The sequence below is a fragment of the Macrotis lagotis genome, chromosome 3, assembly GCF_037893015.1.
Source record: "Macrotis lagotis isolate mMagLag1 chromosome 3, bilby.v1.9.chrom.fasta, whole genome shotgun sequence".
Lineage (NCBI taxonomy): Eukaryota > Metazoa > Chordata > Mammalia > Peramelemorphia > Peramelidae > Macrotis > Macrotis lagotis.
Window position 1 is genome coordinate 274,779,760 of NC_133660.1, and position 15,340 is coordinate 274,795,099.

General features: G+C 53.4%; 1 protein-coding gene across 1 annotated transcript in view; it reads left to right on the top strand.

The window, feature by feature from the left end:
• Positions 1-15,340, top strand: part of MUC5B (mucin 5B, oligomeric mucus/gel-forming) — a 48,680-nt gene that overhangs the window by 3,726 nt on the left and 29,614 nt on the right. Inside the window, exons 2-17 of the mRNA XM_074230776.1 lie at positions 603-662; positions 1,857-1,940; positions 2,590-2,851; positions 3,909-4,023; positions 4,938-5,028; positions 6,290-6,396; positions 7,363-7,579; positions 8,013-8,138; positions 8,786-8,903; positions 9,031-9,169; positions 9,850-9,960; positions 10,337-10,406; positions 11,339-11,476; positions 11,704-11,868; positions 12,144-12,238; positions 12,901-13,027. Of these exons, the coding sequence (XP_074086877.1) occupies positions 603-662; positions 1,857-1,940; positions 2,590-2,851; positions 3,909-4,023; positions 4,938-5,028; positions 6,290-6,396; positions 7,363-7,579; positions 8,013-8,138; positions 8,786-8,903; positions 9,031-9,169; positions 9,850-9,960; positions 10,337-10,406; positions 11,339-11,476; positions 11,704-11,868; positions 12,144-12,238; positions 12,901-13,027 (2,025 nt within the window). The remainder of the gene's footprint in view (positions 1-602; positions 663-1,856; positions 1,941-2,589; positions 2,852-3,908; positions 4,024-4,937; positions 5,029-6,289; positions 6,397-7,362; positions 7,580-8,012; positions 8,139-8,785; positions 8,904-9,030; positions 9,170-9,849; positions 9,961-10,336; positions 10,407-11,338; positions 11,477-11,703; positions 11,869-12,143; positions 12,239-12,900; positions 13,028-15,340) is intronic.

Below are 15,340 nucleotides of genomic sequence, written 5' to 3' on the forward strand. Positions count from 1 at the left end.
TGTCTCATGCATCTTCCTTGCCACCCCCCCCCAGGAGCCAGGGCTCTGGGCCTCAGAGTCAGCCTTGGGGATGCCCCTTTTTCCCCATTCCTGGGGTCTGATCTGACTTCTCCCACCTCCGTCAGCTTCTTCTCCCCCACCTCGTGGCTGCCCCACTGAAGCAGGTACTCCTGGGCTCCAGGGCTGCAGCCTCTCCCATTTCCAGTTGTACTCTACCAAGAGGCAGCAGCCTCACTCTCCTGGGGTGATTGCCCATGATTTCCCAACTCTTCACCTTTGCCTAGCTCATACCCCATGCCTGGAATTCCTTCCCAGCTGGCCTCAGGCTCCTTAGAGGGTTAGTTAAGTCCCAGTCACTGCCTGCTGCCTGCAGCTTTTTCTGAGCTTCGAATCTTCTTGTTTGGAGACCCCAGAATGAAAGTTCCCTGGGAGGGGGGGAGGTCATGGCTTTCTTTTTGTCTTCATCTTGCAGAGCCCATGCTTAGTGTTGACTCAGTTGAACTGGATTGACTTGGTTCTTGCAAGAAGTCAATGGTTGTGGTGGGGGGGGGCACCATCAACCTCAGGGGGGCCTCTCACTCATTCTTTCCGTGTCTCTTCAGAGATCCAGCAGGAGAGGGTGATGACTTATGGGGAGGAATACCTGCCAGAATATAATTATGGTAAGGGACTTGCTCCTTCCCTGTCCCAGAGAGTCTGGGGGCAGCATCTCGGGCAACGCCCTTCCTCTCTGGGTTCCCTTGCCTAGCTCCCCTCCCTCCCATTTACAAAGTACTTCCCTGCCCACAGTCTGGGGTGGGGGTGGGGGTCAGCAGCTTGGACATAATTCTCACTCATCAAGTGAGGAAAGAGGGGCCCAGGAACAGTCTTTCCTAGCTGCCTCTTGGGGTTGATGGGCTATGCTGAGCTGGGGGTAGGGGAAAGGGCTAAGGACTGAAACAGCCCCTACTGGGTGCCAGGCTAAGCATTGCCAACAACTTCAACAAAGGAGGCGCTGTTCTTTTCCCCACTTTATAGTTGAGGAAATTGAGGCAAACATAGGTTAAATGATTTACAGTTGGTGAGTGTCTGAGGCCCAGGGTTCTAAGCACTATACTACCCAGCTGCTTATTCACCACGGGAGGAGATCATAGAAAGGCCACTGGCATCTTCCTATGGCAGAAGGGGAAAGCCCAGTCTTGGGCAGCCCTTGGACATGAGAAAGAAGGGAGTTCAAGGGAAAGAAAGCCCATTGTTTGTCACTTAGGGTGACTTCTTGTCCCATGGTGCCCCCAGGATAAGGAGGAGCATTGCTCAGAGCATGGGAGGGGGATCTGAGAGTAAACAGAAAGCCCACTTTAAGTGGGGAGGTCATAACAGGTCAGCCTTTGGTCCTCTAGAGGAGGGGACACAGACTTCCCCATCTGAAAGTCTGTCTTTAGCCTTGAGGGTGCATTGGTTTTGATTGTATCTTGTCCAATGTTAGTGTCAAAGAGGGCTGACCATAAAGGGCAGATGTTGGCAAGGACCCTGAGGCTTCTCTCTAGGGACTGGACTCATCACCCATGGAGAGTGGGCTAGCCCCCTTCTCTCTTCCAGACCCTTCCTGCCTAGCTCTTGCATCTCCAAGGGACCCAGATTTATACATTGAGGAAAAATTCTAGAATCGGAGACTCTACATTTGGGGTCAGAAGGGATCCTACAGGTTCCCGAGGCCAATCTCCTATTTTATCAAGAAGAAATGTGTCAGAGATGAGATCTGAACACAGATCTTCCCAGCTCTGAGGCCGGAACTGGCCCCATCAGTTCTAGGAGTCCCAGAGCTCCTTAGGAAGCCTAAATGAATCAGTTGTGGCTTTCTTCTCCCAACTTCTCAGACTATATGACGGACTTGGATGAGCCCAGTCCCACCTTGAAAATGACCTTCATCCCCCCAGGGACCATCACCCCCTATGCAAGTGGTAAGCCTGCCCTCTACCCTCTGCCCTCAGCCATTCCAAAATCTGAGCCTGGGGTCCCATGTAGGGAGAGTCTGCTGTGGGCATCCTCTAGGACTGGTCAGGGCCCTGCCCTGGGCCTCTCTCCCTGGGGCCCATCTCTGTGCTGGGAGCCAGCTAGCCATGTGGTTCCAGCCCCAGGTTGGCCACAACCTTGAGTCTTTCATTTTAGTTATTTCCAATTCCTCCTCATCTGATCCACGGATCTGTTTCTTTTTCACTGACGATGTTTGATGGTGACTGTTTGTCCACAGACCACAGACTCCTGAAGGAGTTCTGATTGATTGACCACCAATGAGGACAACCCACACTGATTAAGCCCCTGCTGTGTGCAGAGCCCAGAACTTCTAGAACTGCTTTCTAGAAGGCCTGGACCCTATTCTCAGAAAGCTCACAGTCCAGGAAGGGCCCAGGCAGAAAAGCTGCACCCTGTCCTACCCCAGTACTGGGTTGGCTAAGGCTCTATTGATGGCCATGACTAGAGTTTCTCTGAGCATGCCCTTGGGTGTGGGAGGCAGGTGCTGCCTCAGACTGCAGACCTGGTGATCAGGGAGGGTGGGGGGAAGCCAGCTCTTTGCCAGGGACCAATGTGCCCCCTCTCCTTTGCCCGCAGCCCTGAACCCTTCACACAATGGCCAAGTATGCAGTACGTGGGGCAGCTTCCATTACAAGACCTTCGATGGGGACATCTTCCAGTTCCCTGGCCTGTGTAACTACATCTTTGCCTCACATTGTCAAGCTGCTTATGAAGATTTCAATATTCAGATCCGACGCTCCCTGGTCAGGGAGACCCCCACCATCAGCCGCATCCTCATCAAGACAGAAGGAGTAGTCTTGGAGCTTTCTCCCGGTTCTATCCTGATCAATGGGCAGCGGTGAGCTTTGGAAGTACCCCCTTTCCACTGGGTAGGTGGGTCCCTAGTTTTCTTACTTCCTGATCTCTCCTTTGAATGGCCAAGGCCTCTGGGAAGTCTCTTGTCTGGGCTCCTGCAGCCATCTAGGCCACTCCCTTTATTTACAGAGGGAGCAGTTAAGAGAAAATGACCCAGGCTTGCAGATGGAGAAGTAACAGGTCCTAGATTTGACCCGAGATCTTCTGACACCAAAGCCTGTACTCAGCACTGTGATTTAATGAGAACTGGACCAAAGGTCTGCTGCCAGGGGGCCCCACAGTGCACAGACTATGGGTCTGGAGTCTTTCTGAGCTCAAACTTGGCCTCAGATACTCACTTTTTTTTAAGGTTTTTTTCAAGGCAAATGGAGTTAAGTGGCTTGCCCAAGGCCACACAGCTAGGGAATTACTAAGTGTCTGAGGCAGGATTTGAACCCAGATACTCCTGACTCCAAGGCCAGTGCTTTATCCACTGCGCCACCTAGCCGCCCCAGATACTCACTTTCTGTGTGACCCTGGACGGGTCACTTAACCCCTGTCTGCCTCAGTTTCCTTAATTGTAGAATGGGGATCATCATTACACCCGAGGATCCAATGTGCTCCTATTTGTAATGTGACTCACAAACTTTAAAGCCTCATATAAACAGTTGCTAACACTGGAACACTAAAGGGGCACGGGATGGCCTCCAAGTCTGAGTAAGGACGGAGGGGGAGGGGAGGTTGCAGGAGCCTACTTGAGCAGGTGTGGAATGCTCTCAGACACCCCATGACTTGGACCTAGGGGTCCCACTGTGGGCTGGGTGCTCCGAGGTGTGAGGCTGAGGCAGGCAGAGCAGTCACCTGGAGGAGAGGCAGGAGGTCTGAGGCTGAACTCAGCTGTCCCAGAGGTCCCCTGGGTCTGGGGTCATCCCCCTCCCCCAGCTAGGGGGCCTTTCTTGAGAAGCCTACCCCCTGTCCAGGGATCCCAAAGCCTGGGAGCTCCGCCACTCTCAGCTCTGGCTTTGGAGGTGAAAGGCCTTCTTTCTCCCCACCCTCTACAGAGAGCAGCTGCCCTACAGTCGCGCTGGCTTCACAGTTGAGGCAAGTAGCCCCTACGTCAAGGTCAGCATGCGGATGGTCTTTACCTTCCTGTGGAATGGCGATGACAGCATCCTGGTAAGCTGGGGAGCTGCCAGTTCCCTTCCAGCTTAGAGTCCCTTTCCCAAACCCATCCTCAGCCCTTCCTCACGCCCTCGCAGCCAAGCAAGCCGGCCTCTGGTTCTAAGAGGCCTCATGATGATGTCCAGTCCTCACCAATCCCCAAGAGAGACTACCATCTCCTCATTTAAAAGCGGGTGCTGGCATCTCACCCAAAGGTATTGGGCTGCTGCCGTTGCTTCTGGCCAGTCTGTCATTTGTTCAGCACCTCCTGGGGGCCTGGTCTGCTCGAGGTGCTGGGGACAAAAAGAAGGAAAGCCACACATGGTTCCTCCTCTCAAGGAGCTTACCTTCTGTTGGAGAAAAACCCCACAATTAGAGAAAGGGACACATACCCAAAGGGACAGATAAACTAAGCCAGCCTAAGGGTGTGTCTGGGTGCATCTCTCGAGGTCTGCACACACATTGAAGGGACCCGCTGGGCCTCTGGCAGGGTGTGGTACCTGAGCTGAGCTTGGAGGGGGCCGAGGAGTCTGGGAGGCCGGAAGGGCATGTGGGGCCTTTGGGCAAAGGTGTGGAGGTGGGAGAGCAGCATGAAGGGCTGTCACATGGTAGGAGCTGGGTTTAAGAAGGAATTTAAAAGCCAAAGACAAATTTTATTTGGGAGCTTCTTGGGTGGGGGCTTGCCATGGCTAGATCCAATCTGTGCTCTTGAGAGATCTCTGGAGAGAAGAGATGGTGAAGAGAGAAAATGGAAATAGATGGTCAGTCAGTCAACACTTAGTCGGTGCCTACGGTATGCCAATATATATACATTCAAAGGTTAGGAGGAGCCCCACCCGTCTCCTCCCCTGCCCAGGAACAAGTCTTGCACCGCACGTGCCTGCCTTCCGACTTTCCCAATGAATCGCTCCCCATTTCTTCCTCCTCAGCTGGAACTGGATACAAAATATGCCAACCAGACCTGCGGGCTCTGCGGGGACTTCAACGGCCTTTCCACATTCAATGAATTCTACTCCAACAGTGAGTGATGCCCTCTCCCACCTAGTGTAGGCCTCCCTGCCAGTCGCCAGTCCTGGGGGCTGACTGCTGACCCTCATGTCCTGCCTCCAGAAACAAGAGGAGAGAGATGTTAGTTACCCACTGAGGCCCAATTTGAGTCCCTTTCCCAGCTCTCCCACCTCTCCTAGCGCTTTGCTCTGAGCACATAGAGGGTGAGGTGGGCAGGCAGTTATCAGAGGAAGGATGCCCTCAGGCAGGGAGCTACATCTAGACCAGTCAGGTTGGACTCTGGCCCAGCAGGCTTCCCAAGCTGCCCCTCCCTTTCCCTTGGTCCAGCTTCAGCAGGACCTGGTGTTCCTCAGGAGGCAGAACCTCAGAGCTGGAAGGGGGACTGAAGTCCAGGGTTAGGTGACAGACTCAGTCATACAGGTCAACTCTAGACAACTTGTTCTGTTTGTGATTGGTGTTAGCTGTGTGAAGTGTGTGAGGGTTTGCACACAAAACGTACGATAAGTGAAATGTGCCAGGTCTTGCCTTTTTACTATTCACACACCTACTTCATGGGGTGGAAACTGAGGCTCAGGGAGGGAAGGTCACTCAGTAGGAGATTTGGGACCCCAGCCTATGTCTCCTGGCTCCCAGCCCAGGCTTGCTCCCTTCTTCAGAGAGGGACGAGACAGAGTGCTGGCTTCTCACTTCTGCTCTCCATCGGCAGCCAGGCCACAGGGAGCAGGATAGAGTCTTGGCACCCCAGGAAATCCCCCTTTCCCACTCCACCCTAGAGAATCAGATGTCAGAGGTGGAGATGCTTCTAGGTCAACTAGTCTGCTACTCCCCAGGCACAGAGTCCCTATCTGAGCTTTCTGCCCCTGAAGTCCTGGGGAGGGAATGAGGCAGACTTCATCCCCCACCAATCTCCATGCCTGTAGGGGCAGATGTAGTGGGAGTGTTAGGAGAGCCAAGGAGCCAGGCTGACACTCCCTGGGTGGTCTTGGGCAAGGACCCCTCCCCCTTCTGGGCTTCACCTTTGTTGCTGAGGAAGGACCTCCCTGCTGGGTTTTTAGGAGGCTCGGGCAAGCCATGGACAGGGAAAGTTTGGGGCCTCTTGTTCAGGGCCAGGTTGGGCTCTGTTCAGCTTGGTTATTCTCAATGATCTTAGGATTGCCCTCATGCTCAGGGCCTCCTCACAGGGCTCTGGGTCTTTTCAGTCCAGAGGGGCCCCACAGGACAGCCCACATTCTCTCTGCTCCCCAAAATTCTAGCAGTGTTGTGTCTCTTCCAGATGTCAGACTAACCACCTGGCAGTTTGGGAACCTGCAGAAGCTTGATGGGCCCACTGAGCAGTGCCAGGACCCCATGTCCTCTCCAGTGAGCAACTGCACGGATGAGGTGAGCCACTAGGACTGAAGGAAGGTGTGGGCACACACACAAGGCCTGGGGAGAGAAATCCTCCATTGCAGCTCCAGACACTTTGGAAACCCACAGTGGAAATCCTCTCTGTCTTTCAAAGTCTACCTTCTCCCAGCCTGGCTAGACTTGAAGCCTAGAATATCCTCTCCATGGAATCCCATTCTGCTTATTTGGTGTCCTCATCCCAGCATGCCTGGACCAGTGTTGAACTGCTGTGTCCCCAAGGGTCCAACTGAGTCAACTTATCTTTGCCTCCTCCTCAACAGACATCACAGGATCACATCTGCTGGGTGGATGGATGGATGGATGGATGGATGGGTGGATGGGTGGGTGGAAGGATGATTTGTGGGAGGATGTGGGAGATCGTTATACAGGAAGAAGAGTTAAGGGTGGGTGGGAATTGGAAGTCAGCAGCCTGACTGACACAAAGGAAGGAAGGAGAGCCTGGACAAGATTTAATGGAGGCGTCTGAGGCAGCTCTCAGTCTGGGAGATGAGGAGAACCTGGAGAAGATGAAATGAAGTCTCAAGGATGGGGGATTGTGGTCAGGGCATGAATCCCAACCTGCCTCTGGATGGGGTTCTGCAAAGAGCAAATGGAGAAGAGTCTGGAAAGATCTAGGAGATCACAGGATGATGGACTTCCAGTGCAGGGAGCCCTGGACATCCCTCATTAACCCATTCTTCCTCCTCTTCTCATCTCACAGAGGGGAAAAAACAGATTCAGAGGCCTACTACTGGTCACCCTAAGGGGATGGGGGAGGAGCTCTGGGTCCAATCCCAGCTCAGCCACTTCCAGGGAATATGAAACCCCTCTCCCCCTCTGGGCTTCCTCACTTTCCTCCTTTGTGAGATGGAGGGGGAAGGAATAATCGGTCTCCACCATCTCTATCTGAGTTCTAACCATCAAAGTTGGGTCACTGACCTTGCCCCACATTCCCTCCAGGAGAACAGTTGCCTCAGGGTCCTGACTGGCCTGGCTTTTGTGGGATGCAACCAACTGGTAGATCCCAGGCCCTATGTGGAGGCCTGTATCCAGGATCTCTGTGGATGCAGAGAAGTTAACCGCTCCACCTGTCTGTGTGCCACCCTCTCTGAATACTCACGACAGTGTGCCCATGCTGGTGGGCAGCCCCTCAACTGGCGGAACCAGGACTTGTGCTGTGAGTGGTGGACAGGAAACTGGCTTTCCCCATTCCTTGGGCTTTTACTGTATATATTCACTGTATGCAGACCTTGGAATATAGGGCCAGGGGAGACCCTTAGGGGGCTAAATGCTGGGGTTTATGGCAAAGTGGTGCTCATCCAGGGCTGTATGAGGTCTGAGAGCAAAGGGAACAGCTGCATGGAAATCTTCCTGGAGGAGGTGGGCAAAGAAACAGAGGGAACCTTTGGAGCCCTTGAGAAAGGTCTGAGCATAGGAGCAAAGGTGGCTGGAGTGTGTTTCTGTTTTAACTTGAGATGAGCAAGCTAAAATTTTTGGGGGCAGATGGACTTGGCAAGGTCCTCTGAGTGGGAAGTCGCGGAGCCAGGATTTGTTTGCAGAATTTGTTTGTTCTCCATGGAACAAGCTTCTCTCTTGATTTCCTATTGCAGATAAGACGTGCCCCTCCAACCTGCAGCACCACGAGTGTGGCTCCCCTTGTGTGGACACCTGTTCCAACCCTGAGAGGTCCCAGCTCTGTGAGGAACACTGTATGGATGGCTGCTTCTGCCCCCCAGGCAAGTCTTCTTCAGCCATGGAGCTGCCCCACCCTTTCCTTAATGCTCCTAACATTGGCACAGGATGCCTTAGCACCCTCTGCCTGAAGTGAGGCTGCTGTGGCAGTGGGGTTGAATGAGAAGGAGACTGGGGAGCATGAAGAATCTAGAAAATAACAGGTCAGGCAGTCAATGGGCAACTCTTGTTTTTTTTTTGCGGGGGTGCACCAAAATATTATTTTAAAATTTATTTTTATCATTTTTATTTAAACTTTGGAGTCCATACATTTGGAAAAGGAATTGGCAATGTCTTTGTCTAGGATGTATGATCCACAGGGTCACTAAGAGACAGATACAACTGAACATGCCATGCACTACCAACAGGCAATTCTGAAGTACCCATTGGGCCAGGCTCTGTGGCCCCAGCCTTGTTTTCTGACATCTAAAAGAAGGACTGTCCCATGGGGAAGGAAGAACCAGGAACCAGGATATGATGTCAGGAAATCCAGTGATGAGGGCTGCCTCTGGAGAGACCGCTCTCCCAGCATCCTCCTCAGGCTTATCTCCCTGTCCCCTCCATGGGCTCACCCTGGGGCATGAATGGCCTGGTGAAGTGGCTCGAGTCCCTCCCGCTCCTGACTCCTGGTCTGTGCTTCCTGTCTCTGTAGGGACCGTCCTGGATGACATTCAGGGACAGGGTTGTGTGACCCTGGACCAATGTCACTGCACCCACAATGGCCAGATCTACAAGCCTGGAGACTCCTTCTCTACACGCTGCAGCTCCTGGTAACTCACCCCTTTCTGCCTCACCACCAGCTGCACCTTTTGTTCTCGAGGCAACCTCCCCCTCAGTCCACACCTTCCTTCAGAGGTGGCTGACCACTGACCTGTCCGTCTTTCTGTGTCTGTGTAGTACTTGCCTTTCTGGTCTCTGGCAATGTGAAGAGCTTCCATGCCCAGGTACTTGCTCTGTGGAGGGCGGATCCCACATCACCACCTTTGACCAGAAGCGCTACAATGTCCATGGGGACTGCAGCTATGTCCTGTCCAAGGTGACCACAGGGCATCAGCTGGTGGAATGGGAAAGAGGGAGACTGACAAGGAGAGAGAGGGAGGAGGGGAAGGAAAATGCCTCCCCTCTGTGGGAGCCAAGCCCCTACTCTCTGGGGGGAGAATGGGCATCATCGGTGATCCCTATGTGAATAATCACAAGCCTCCTCCCATGGCTCTGGCCTCTTTGATTCTCAGGAGACTCCAGTCACTTCCCCAGGGCGTCTTGTTAGGGGTTCTAGAATCCTGGTCCTGCAGAGAAGCAGGGCTAAGGCCAAGACTTGGACTAGGAGGTTGGGACATTTCAGCTCAGAGGACTTGGGCTGCTGGGACACTGGGGGGACTACAGCCACTGGCTCCCCTTGTCCATGCAGGAGATCAGGAGCACAGAGACACCTGCCCCCCCACATAGACTTGCAGAGATACTCCTATGCCCTTGCACACTTTCATACATACATGTAGCTTCTTACATACATACACTTACATTCACTTACATATATACTTCACAGGTCTCACATATGTTCACATATATGCTCTCACCCATATGCACATGCATACACATAAATACATTCACACACATGATCACACACTTGTTTATACATTCACACATGTATTTTCACAATACATATTTACACACACACGTACACACACATGATGCCACTTTGAACTTCTGCCCCATCAGAAATGTGAGGACACCACCTTCACCATCCTGGTGGAGCTGCGCAGGTGTGGCTTGACGGACAATGAGAACTGCCTCAAGTCAGTGACCTTAAACCTGAATGGAGGAGAGACGGTAAGTCAGTCTGGGGAGCTTTGTATTGGGCAGCCTCGCATGCCACTGCCCAGAAGGACCCCAGAACAGAGGAATCAGAGCTGGGTGGAGCTTTCAGATCATCTGGTCCAACTCTCTTATTTTACAAAGAAGAAAACTGAGGCTCCAAGAGGGGACATACAGGGAGGAAGTTGCAGAAACAAAATTCAAACCCAGGCCCTTTAGGGAGTCCCAAAAGCTACAATCAGGTCAGGTGAAGAATTAGTCTTGTTCTGTGTGGTCCCAAGGTGGGGGAATTGGCAAGGAAGGGGCATCAAGATCACTGGGGTTGCTGCCCCTTCCCCTGAGTCTTGTTCTGAGACACTGTGATCATCCTAGGCCCCTTCTTTGCCACCAGGTCATCAGGATCCAGCCCAATGGAGGTGTGTTTGTGAACTCCATCTATACGCAGTTGCCCATCTCTGCAGGTAGGCACCCCTGCCAGGTGTGCAATGGGACTCTAGAGAGCAAACGCATCCTTGGATGGCAGTGCCTGGGGCCACTGGCCTTGAGGGCAGTCACCACTTCACCAAGGTTTCTTTACTCTTGACCTTGGATCACATTGCTCTGGAGAAGTTGGGGTCACAGCATGTTCTGTCTGCCACGTTGTCCCTTGAGGTTCGAGAGCAGTCAAATGGGGTTGTCCATCTGCCCCCCCCCCCAGAGCAAGGACCAGACCTTCCCGGGACTCTGTCAGCTGGTCCTTGAGGCAGTGGCTGGTGTGAACTCCCCCAGTTCACATAAATCTGGCCCCATGGCGGGGGTGCTCTCTGAGAGGAGAAGCCACAGCAAGGGGAAGACCCAGTTGGGCACATCCCTGGGCTCTGCCTCTGAGGGGCCCTGTCCCTCAGAGTGAGATTCTGAGGATTCAGAGATTCTCCGGGCCAATACCTGACTGAGTCACAGACAGGATAGGCCATGGGCAAGATCACTTGGGGATGTGTGGGCAGAGTCCTTAATGACCGGCCCATCACGGCTCCTCTGAACAATCTGAAAGCAGGTTCTGGGGCCATATTGGAAGGAAGGAGGGGCTGTGAGGCTGAATCAGCTGGGTCCCATCCCCCTTCATCATTCATTTTGCTCCTGACATTGAACCCCAAGTCATTCAGCCAGGGAGGGCTGTCCCTTGGGGCACCCCCCAGAGTGCTGGAGATTCCCCAACTCCCTGACCCTTCACCCCTGACCTTCATGAGTCTCAGTATTGTGCAAAGCAAGTATCTGGATTGATGGGAGTCAGAGCGTGTGTGTGTGTGTGTGTGTGTGTGTGTGTGTGTGTGTGTGTGTGTGTGGTTTGCATGGCCAGGGTCTGCCTCCCTCCTTCCCTCTTGCTGACTCTGCCCTAACCCTCCCTTGTCTGTAGCCAACATCATCGTCTTCCAACCCTCCAATTTCTTTGTCCTGGTCCACACTGCCTTCGGCCTGCTCTTGCAGATCCAACTGGTGCCCCTGATGCAGGTGTCTTTGCGGCTGGACCCCTCCTTCCAGGGTCAGATGTGTGGTGAGTACCTGGCTGTCCCCCTGCTCTGAGCCCCATGCTCCAGACTGAGGTGGGGGGGTCCTCCTTCTCTTCTCTCCCCCTGCCAGAGACTGACAGGAAGACCCTCTGCAGTCACAGGCCAGAAGGGGAGCAGGGACCATGGGTGGGGGACCTCAAAGGGAGTGTTTAATTCTGGGAATGGTGAATTCTGAGTCATCCTCCCTGCCCCCCCCAACCCCCACCTCCAGGTCTTTGTGGAAACTTCAACCAGAACCAGGCAGATGATTTCACAGCTATCAGTGGAGTAGTGGAAGGGACAGGAGCAGCCTTTGCCAACACCTGGAAGACCCAGGCCGACTGTGCCAATGTCAAAAACAGCTTTGAGAACCCCTGCTCTCTCAGTGTAGAAAATGGTACCTGTGCCTGTGGGGTGTTCTTTCCAGGGAGGTTCTCTGGGGAGAGTATGGACAAAGTGGAGAAAATGGGGAACTCAGGAAGTGGGAGAGCATTGGGGACCATCTTGGGAGAAAGGATCAGGGAGACTGGAATCATCTGGAGACCCTGGGGAAGGGTGCGCAAGGAGGGCATGACTGTGTAAGCATTGGCCAAAGGGATGGCAGTATGGGACTGTGGGCAAAAGGGTCTCCCCTCCCTCCACATCTACTTCATCTGTGACTTGCCTCCCCAGAAAACTATGCCCAGCACTGGTGTTCCCTGCTCATGGACCCTGGCACCAGCTTCTCCCAGTGTCATGCCTTCGTGAACCCTGAACATTTCTACAAGGTGAGAGAGCCTGGAGATTCCCTCTTGTCCAATCCTAAACCCAGGCCTCAGCATTGGTGCAGGGAGCTGAGTTGAAGGCTGGCTCCTCTCAAGGGCAGGCCCCAGTTCCCTCTGCCAGGGGATGTGCCATCTGCTGAGCCTTGTTGCGGCAGAGCTGCAGGACAGCGGCAGAGAGCCAGACCCAGGGGAGGCCTCTGGGGGCTTAAGGCCAAATGAACATCTGAAAAGGAGGCCTCTGCCTCCTTCCATCTCCCTGGCAAATCCCTGGTGCCCTTGTGCCAAGCCATCCTCTACACTCTCCTCTTTGGGTGCTGATAGGGTGGCCAGATTGATGCCCCTGGCTGCCCTCACTGAGGGATGTCATGCCTTCCTCCACCTGTCTATAGTGTATTGGATGAAGGAAGGAGGGAAGGAGGGAAGGAGAGAGAGATGGAGGGAGGAAGGGATGGAGGAAGGAAAGAAAAGAGAGAGGAAGGGAGGGAAGGGGAGATGGAGGAAGGAAAGAAAAGGAGGGAGGGATGGATCTGCTTACAGGGCAGGAGAAATAGCAATCAGGGCCAGGAGCCCCAGAGAGCAACCTGGACCGCCCCAGGGAGTGGGGACTCTACCCCCAATATGGGGCTGGGGCTCCTGAGGCCACTCAGGGTCTTTTCTGCTTCCAGAACTGCATGTTTGATACATGTAACTGTGAGAAGAGCGAGGACTGTCTGTGTGCGGCTCTATCCTCCTATGTACTAGCCTGTGCTGCCCAGGGAGTGCTGCTGAGTGACTGGAGGACCGGGGTCTGCAGTAAGTGAGCAGGGGGCTTGGCCTAGGGCTGCCATCCGTGGAGTCACTTAAGGTCTCACAAGATCTGTTCACATCACCTCAAGTGACCCTCAGAACAACCCTGGGAGGCAGACGACATGGTCGTTCCCATTTCCCAGATGGGAAAGCTGAGACTGAGAGAGATCACACAGCAGGTGTCAGACCAGGACTTGAACTCAGGTTCTCCTGAGTCCTTTATGACTCCCAGCAACCTCCCATCTCCAATGAGCTTGAAGCTCTGCCCAGCACATTCCTAATGGCAGCTCTGTGGAAGAGGACTGCTAGGAGGTTCATCATCACTCCCCTTTTACAGACAGGGAAACTGAGACACAGAAAAGGCAAGTGACTTGTCCTGGGAATTTCAGGAGAGACTTTAGGAGCTTTGCAGCCCAACCCCCTAATTTTACAGATGAGGAAATTGAGGTCCAGAAGGGGGACCTCAGGAGCCTTGTCCAGAGTTCTGAGCCCTTCATCCGGTCCTTCCATTGAGCAAGAGCTGGGTAAAACTGGAAGCCAGTGCAGGGGAGAGGAGAATGGGGGGCAGGGAGAGGGACGGGTGCTCCAGGAGAGCATCCACTTAGCCAGACGCAGACACACAGTCACACCCATTCACTCACATTTGGATACCACTCACATACATACACCCCCCCTACATACCCCCCACTCTCACATGCATACACAGTCACACACTCAGGCACACACACATATGAATTCATACACACTCATATGTGCACACTCACACTCAGACCCCACTCCCACAATGCTCAGGAGCCACCGCTTTCCCACTCATAGATGGCCACACACTCCAACTCCAACTTAGATACACACACCCCTCATACTCAGACTCACATACGCTACTCACACACGGATGTCCAGGCACATGTGCACATCTCTCATACCTATGTATTCCTACACACAGTTACACACACACACGCACCTATGTATTTTTACACACAGATATGTGCACAGTTGTGCATGCTTACATTCAATGACACGCACAATCCCAAGTCACACACAACACACACTCACACTCAGGCACATACACTCCTTACTACATTCACATGTACACACACTTACCTATGCACCCTACTCTTACACACACACACACACACACACACACACACACACACACACACATACACACCCCAGCAGGAGGACACCTGTCTGCTCAGTGATGGGCCTGAGCAAGGCCCATCTCAGTGTCCAGCATCCAGAGGGGAAAGAGGGATGGGGAGAGGAAGGAAAGATGGAGAGAGAGGGAAGGAGGGAAGGAAGGAGGGAAGGAAGGAAGGAAGGAAGGAAGGAAGGAAGGAAGGAAGGAAGGAAGGAAGGAAGGACGGTAGGAAGGGAAGGAGGAAGGAGGGAGGAGGGAGGGAGGGAAAGGGGGAGGGAGGGAAGGAAGCAATTTATTGAATGCCTACTCTCTGGCAGGCACTGTGCTCAAGCCTTCTCTGGGGCATGTCCTCCAATGACCTCCCTGCCTCACCCTCAGGACCTAGGAAAGTGCCAGACTTTCTGGTTGTGGCCCCAGTTGCTGCCCTGGGGATCAGACCTCATAAGGCCTGCTGACAAATAGGAGACTTTCTGAGGTTCTTTCCCATGTAAAAACCATTCTTTCCCTAGATCCTCTCTATTGTGCCCATCCCATAAACTAAAAAAAACCTGAGGCTCAGAGAAGTAATTTGGCCAGGATCTCCTAGTCCAGGCCTCTTCTGACAACTCCAGGTCCAGAAGCAATGGTGAGGAACTCTCAGATTGAGTCTTGATGTCAGAAGAAAGGGCTTAATATAGAGACCTGAGAGAAAAAGGGTGCTTCAGCTGGTAATGAGCTCCCCATGTTCCTCCAAAAACTGAGTCCTGGGTGGGGCTGTGCCAGGGAACCTAGAGGCCATGGGGATCCCTGCCAGCTTGGAGACTCCGGGATTTGTGACTGTCCCTTGTCCTATCAAGGCCACGTCCCAAACTCCTGGGAAACCCTTTGGTGCAGGGAGCAGGTGCAGCTGGGCCTGAGGACTGAGGCTGTTGTGAACCCAGGACTGGCTGGATTTGGAGAGTGGGGGAGTTAGGCGGCCCAGGTTGTGATTCTGATTCTGATGCTTTTTTTGCTGTGTGAACTTGAGCCAGTCCCTTCCCTTCTGGAGTCCTCATAGAATTCATAGAGAATGGGAAGGGTTCAAAGTGAGCATTTGGCCCTGTCCCTTTAAGGATAGAGAAACAGAGACCACCATACCCAGGTTTACAGAGTCGATACTCCAGCCCAGATTTTTCCTTAGAAACCCAGGGCTCTTTCTCCTG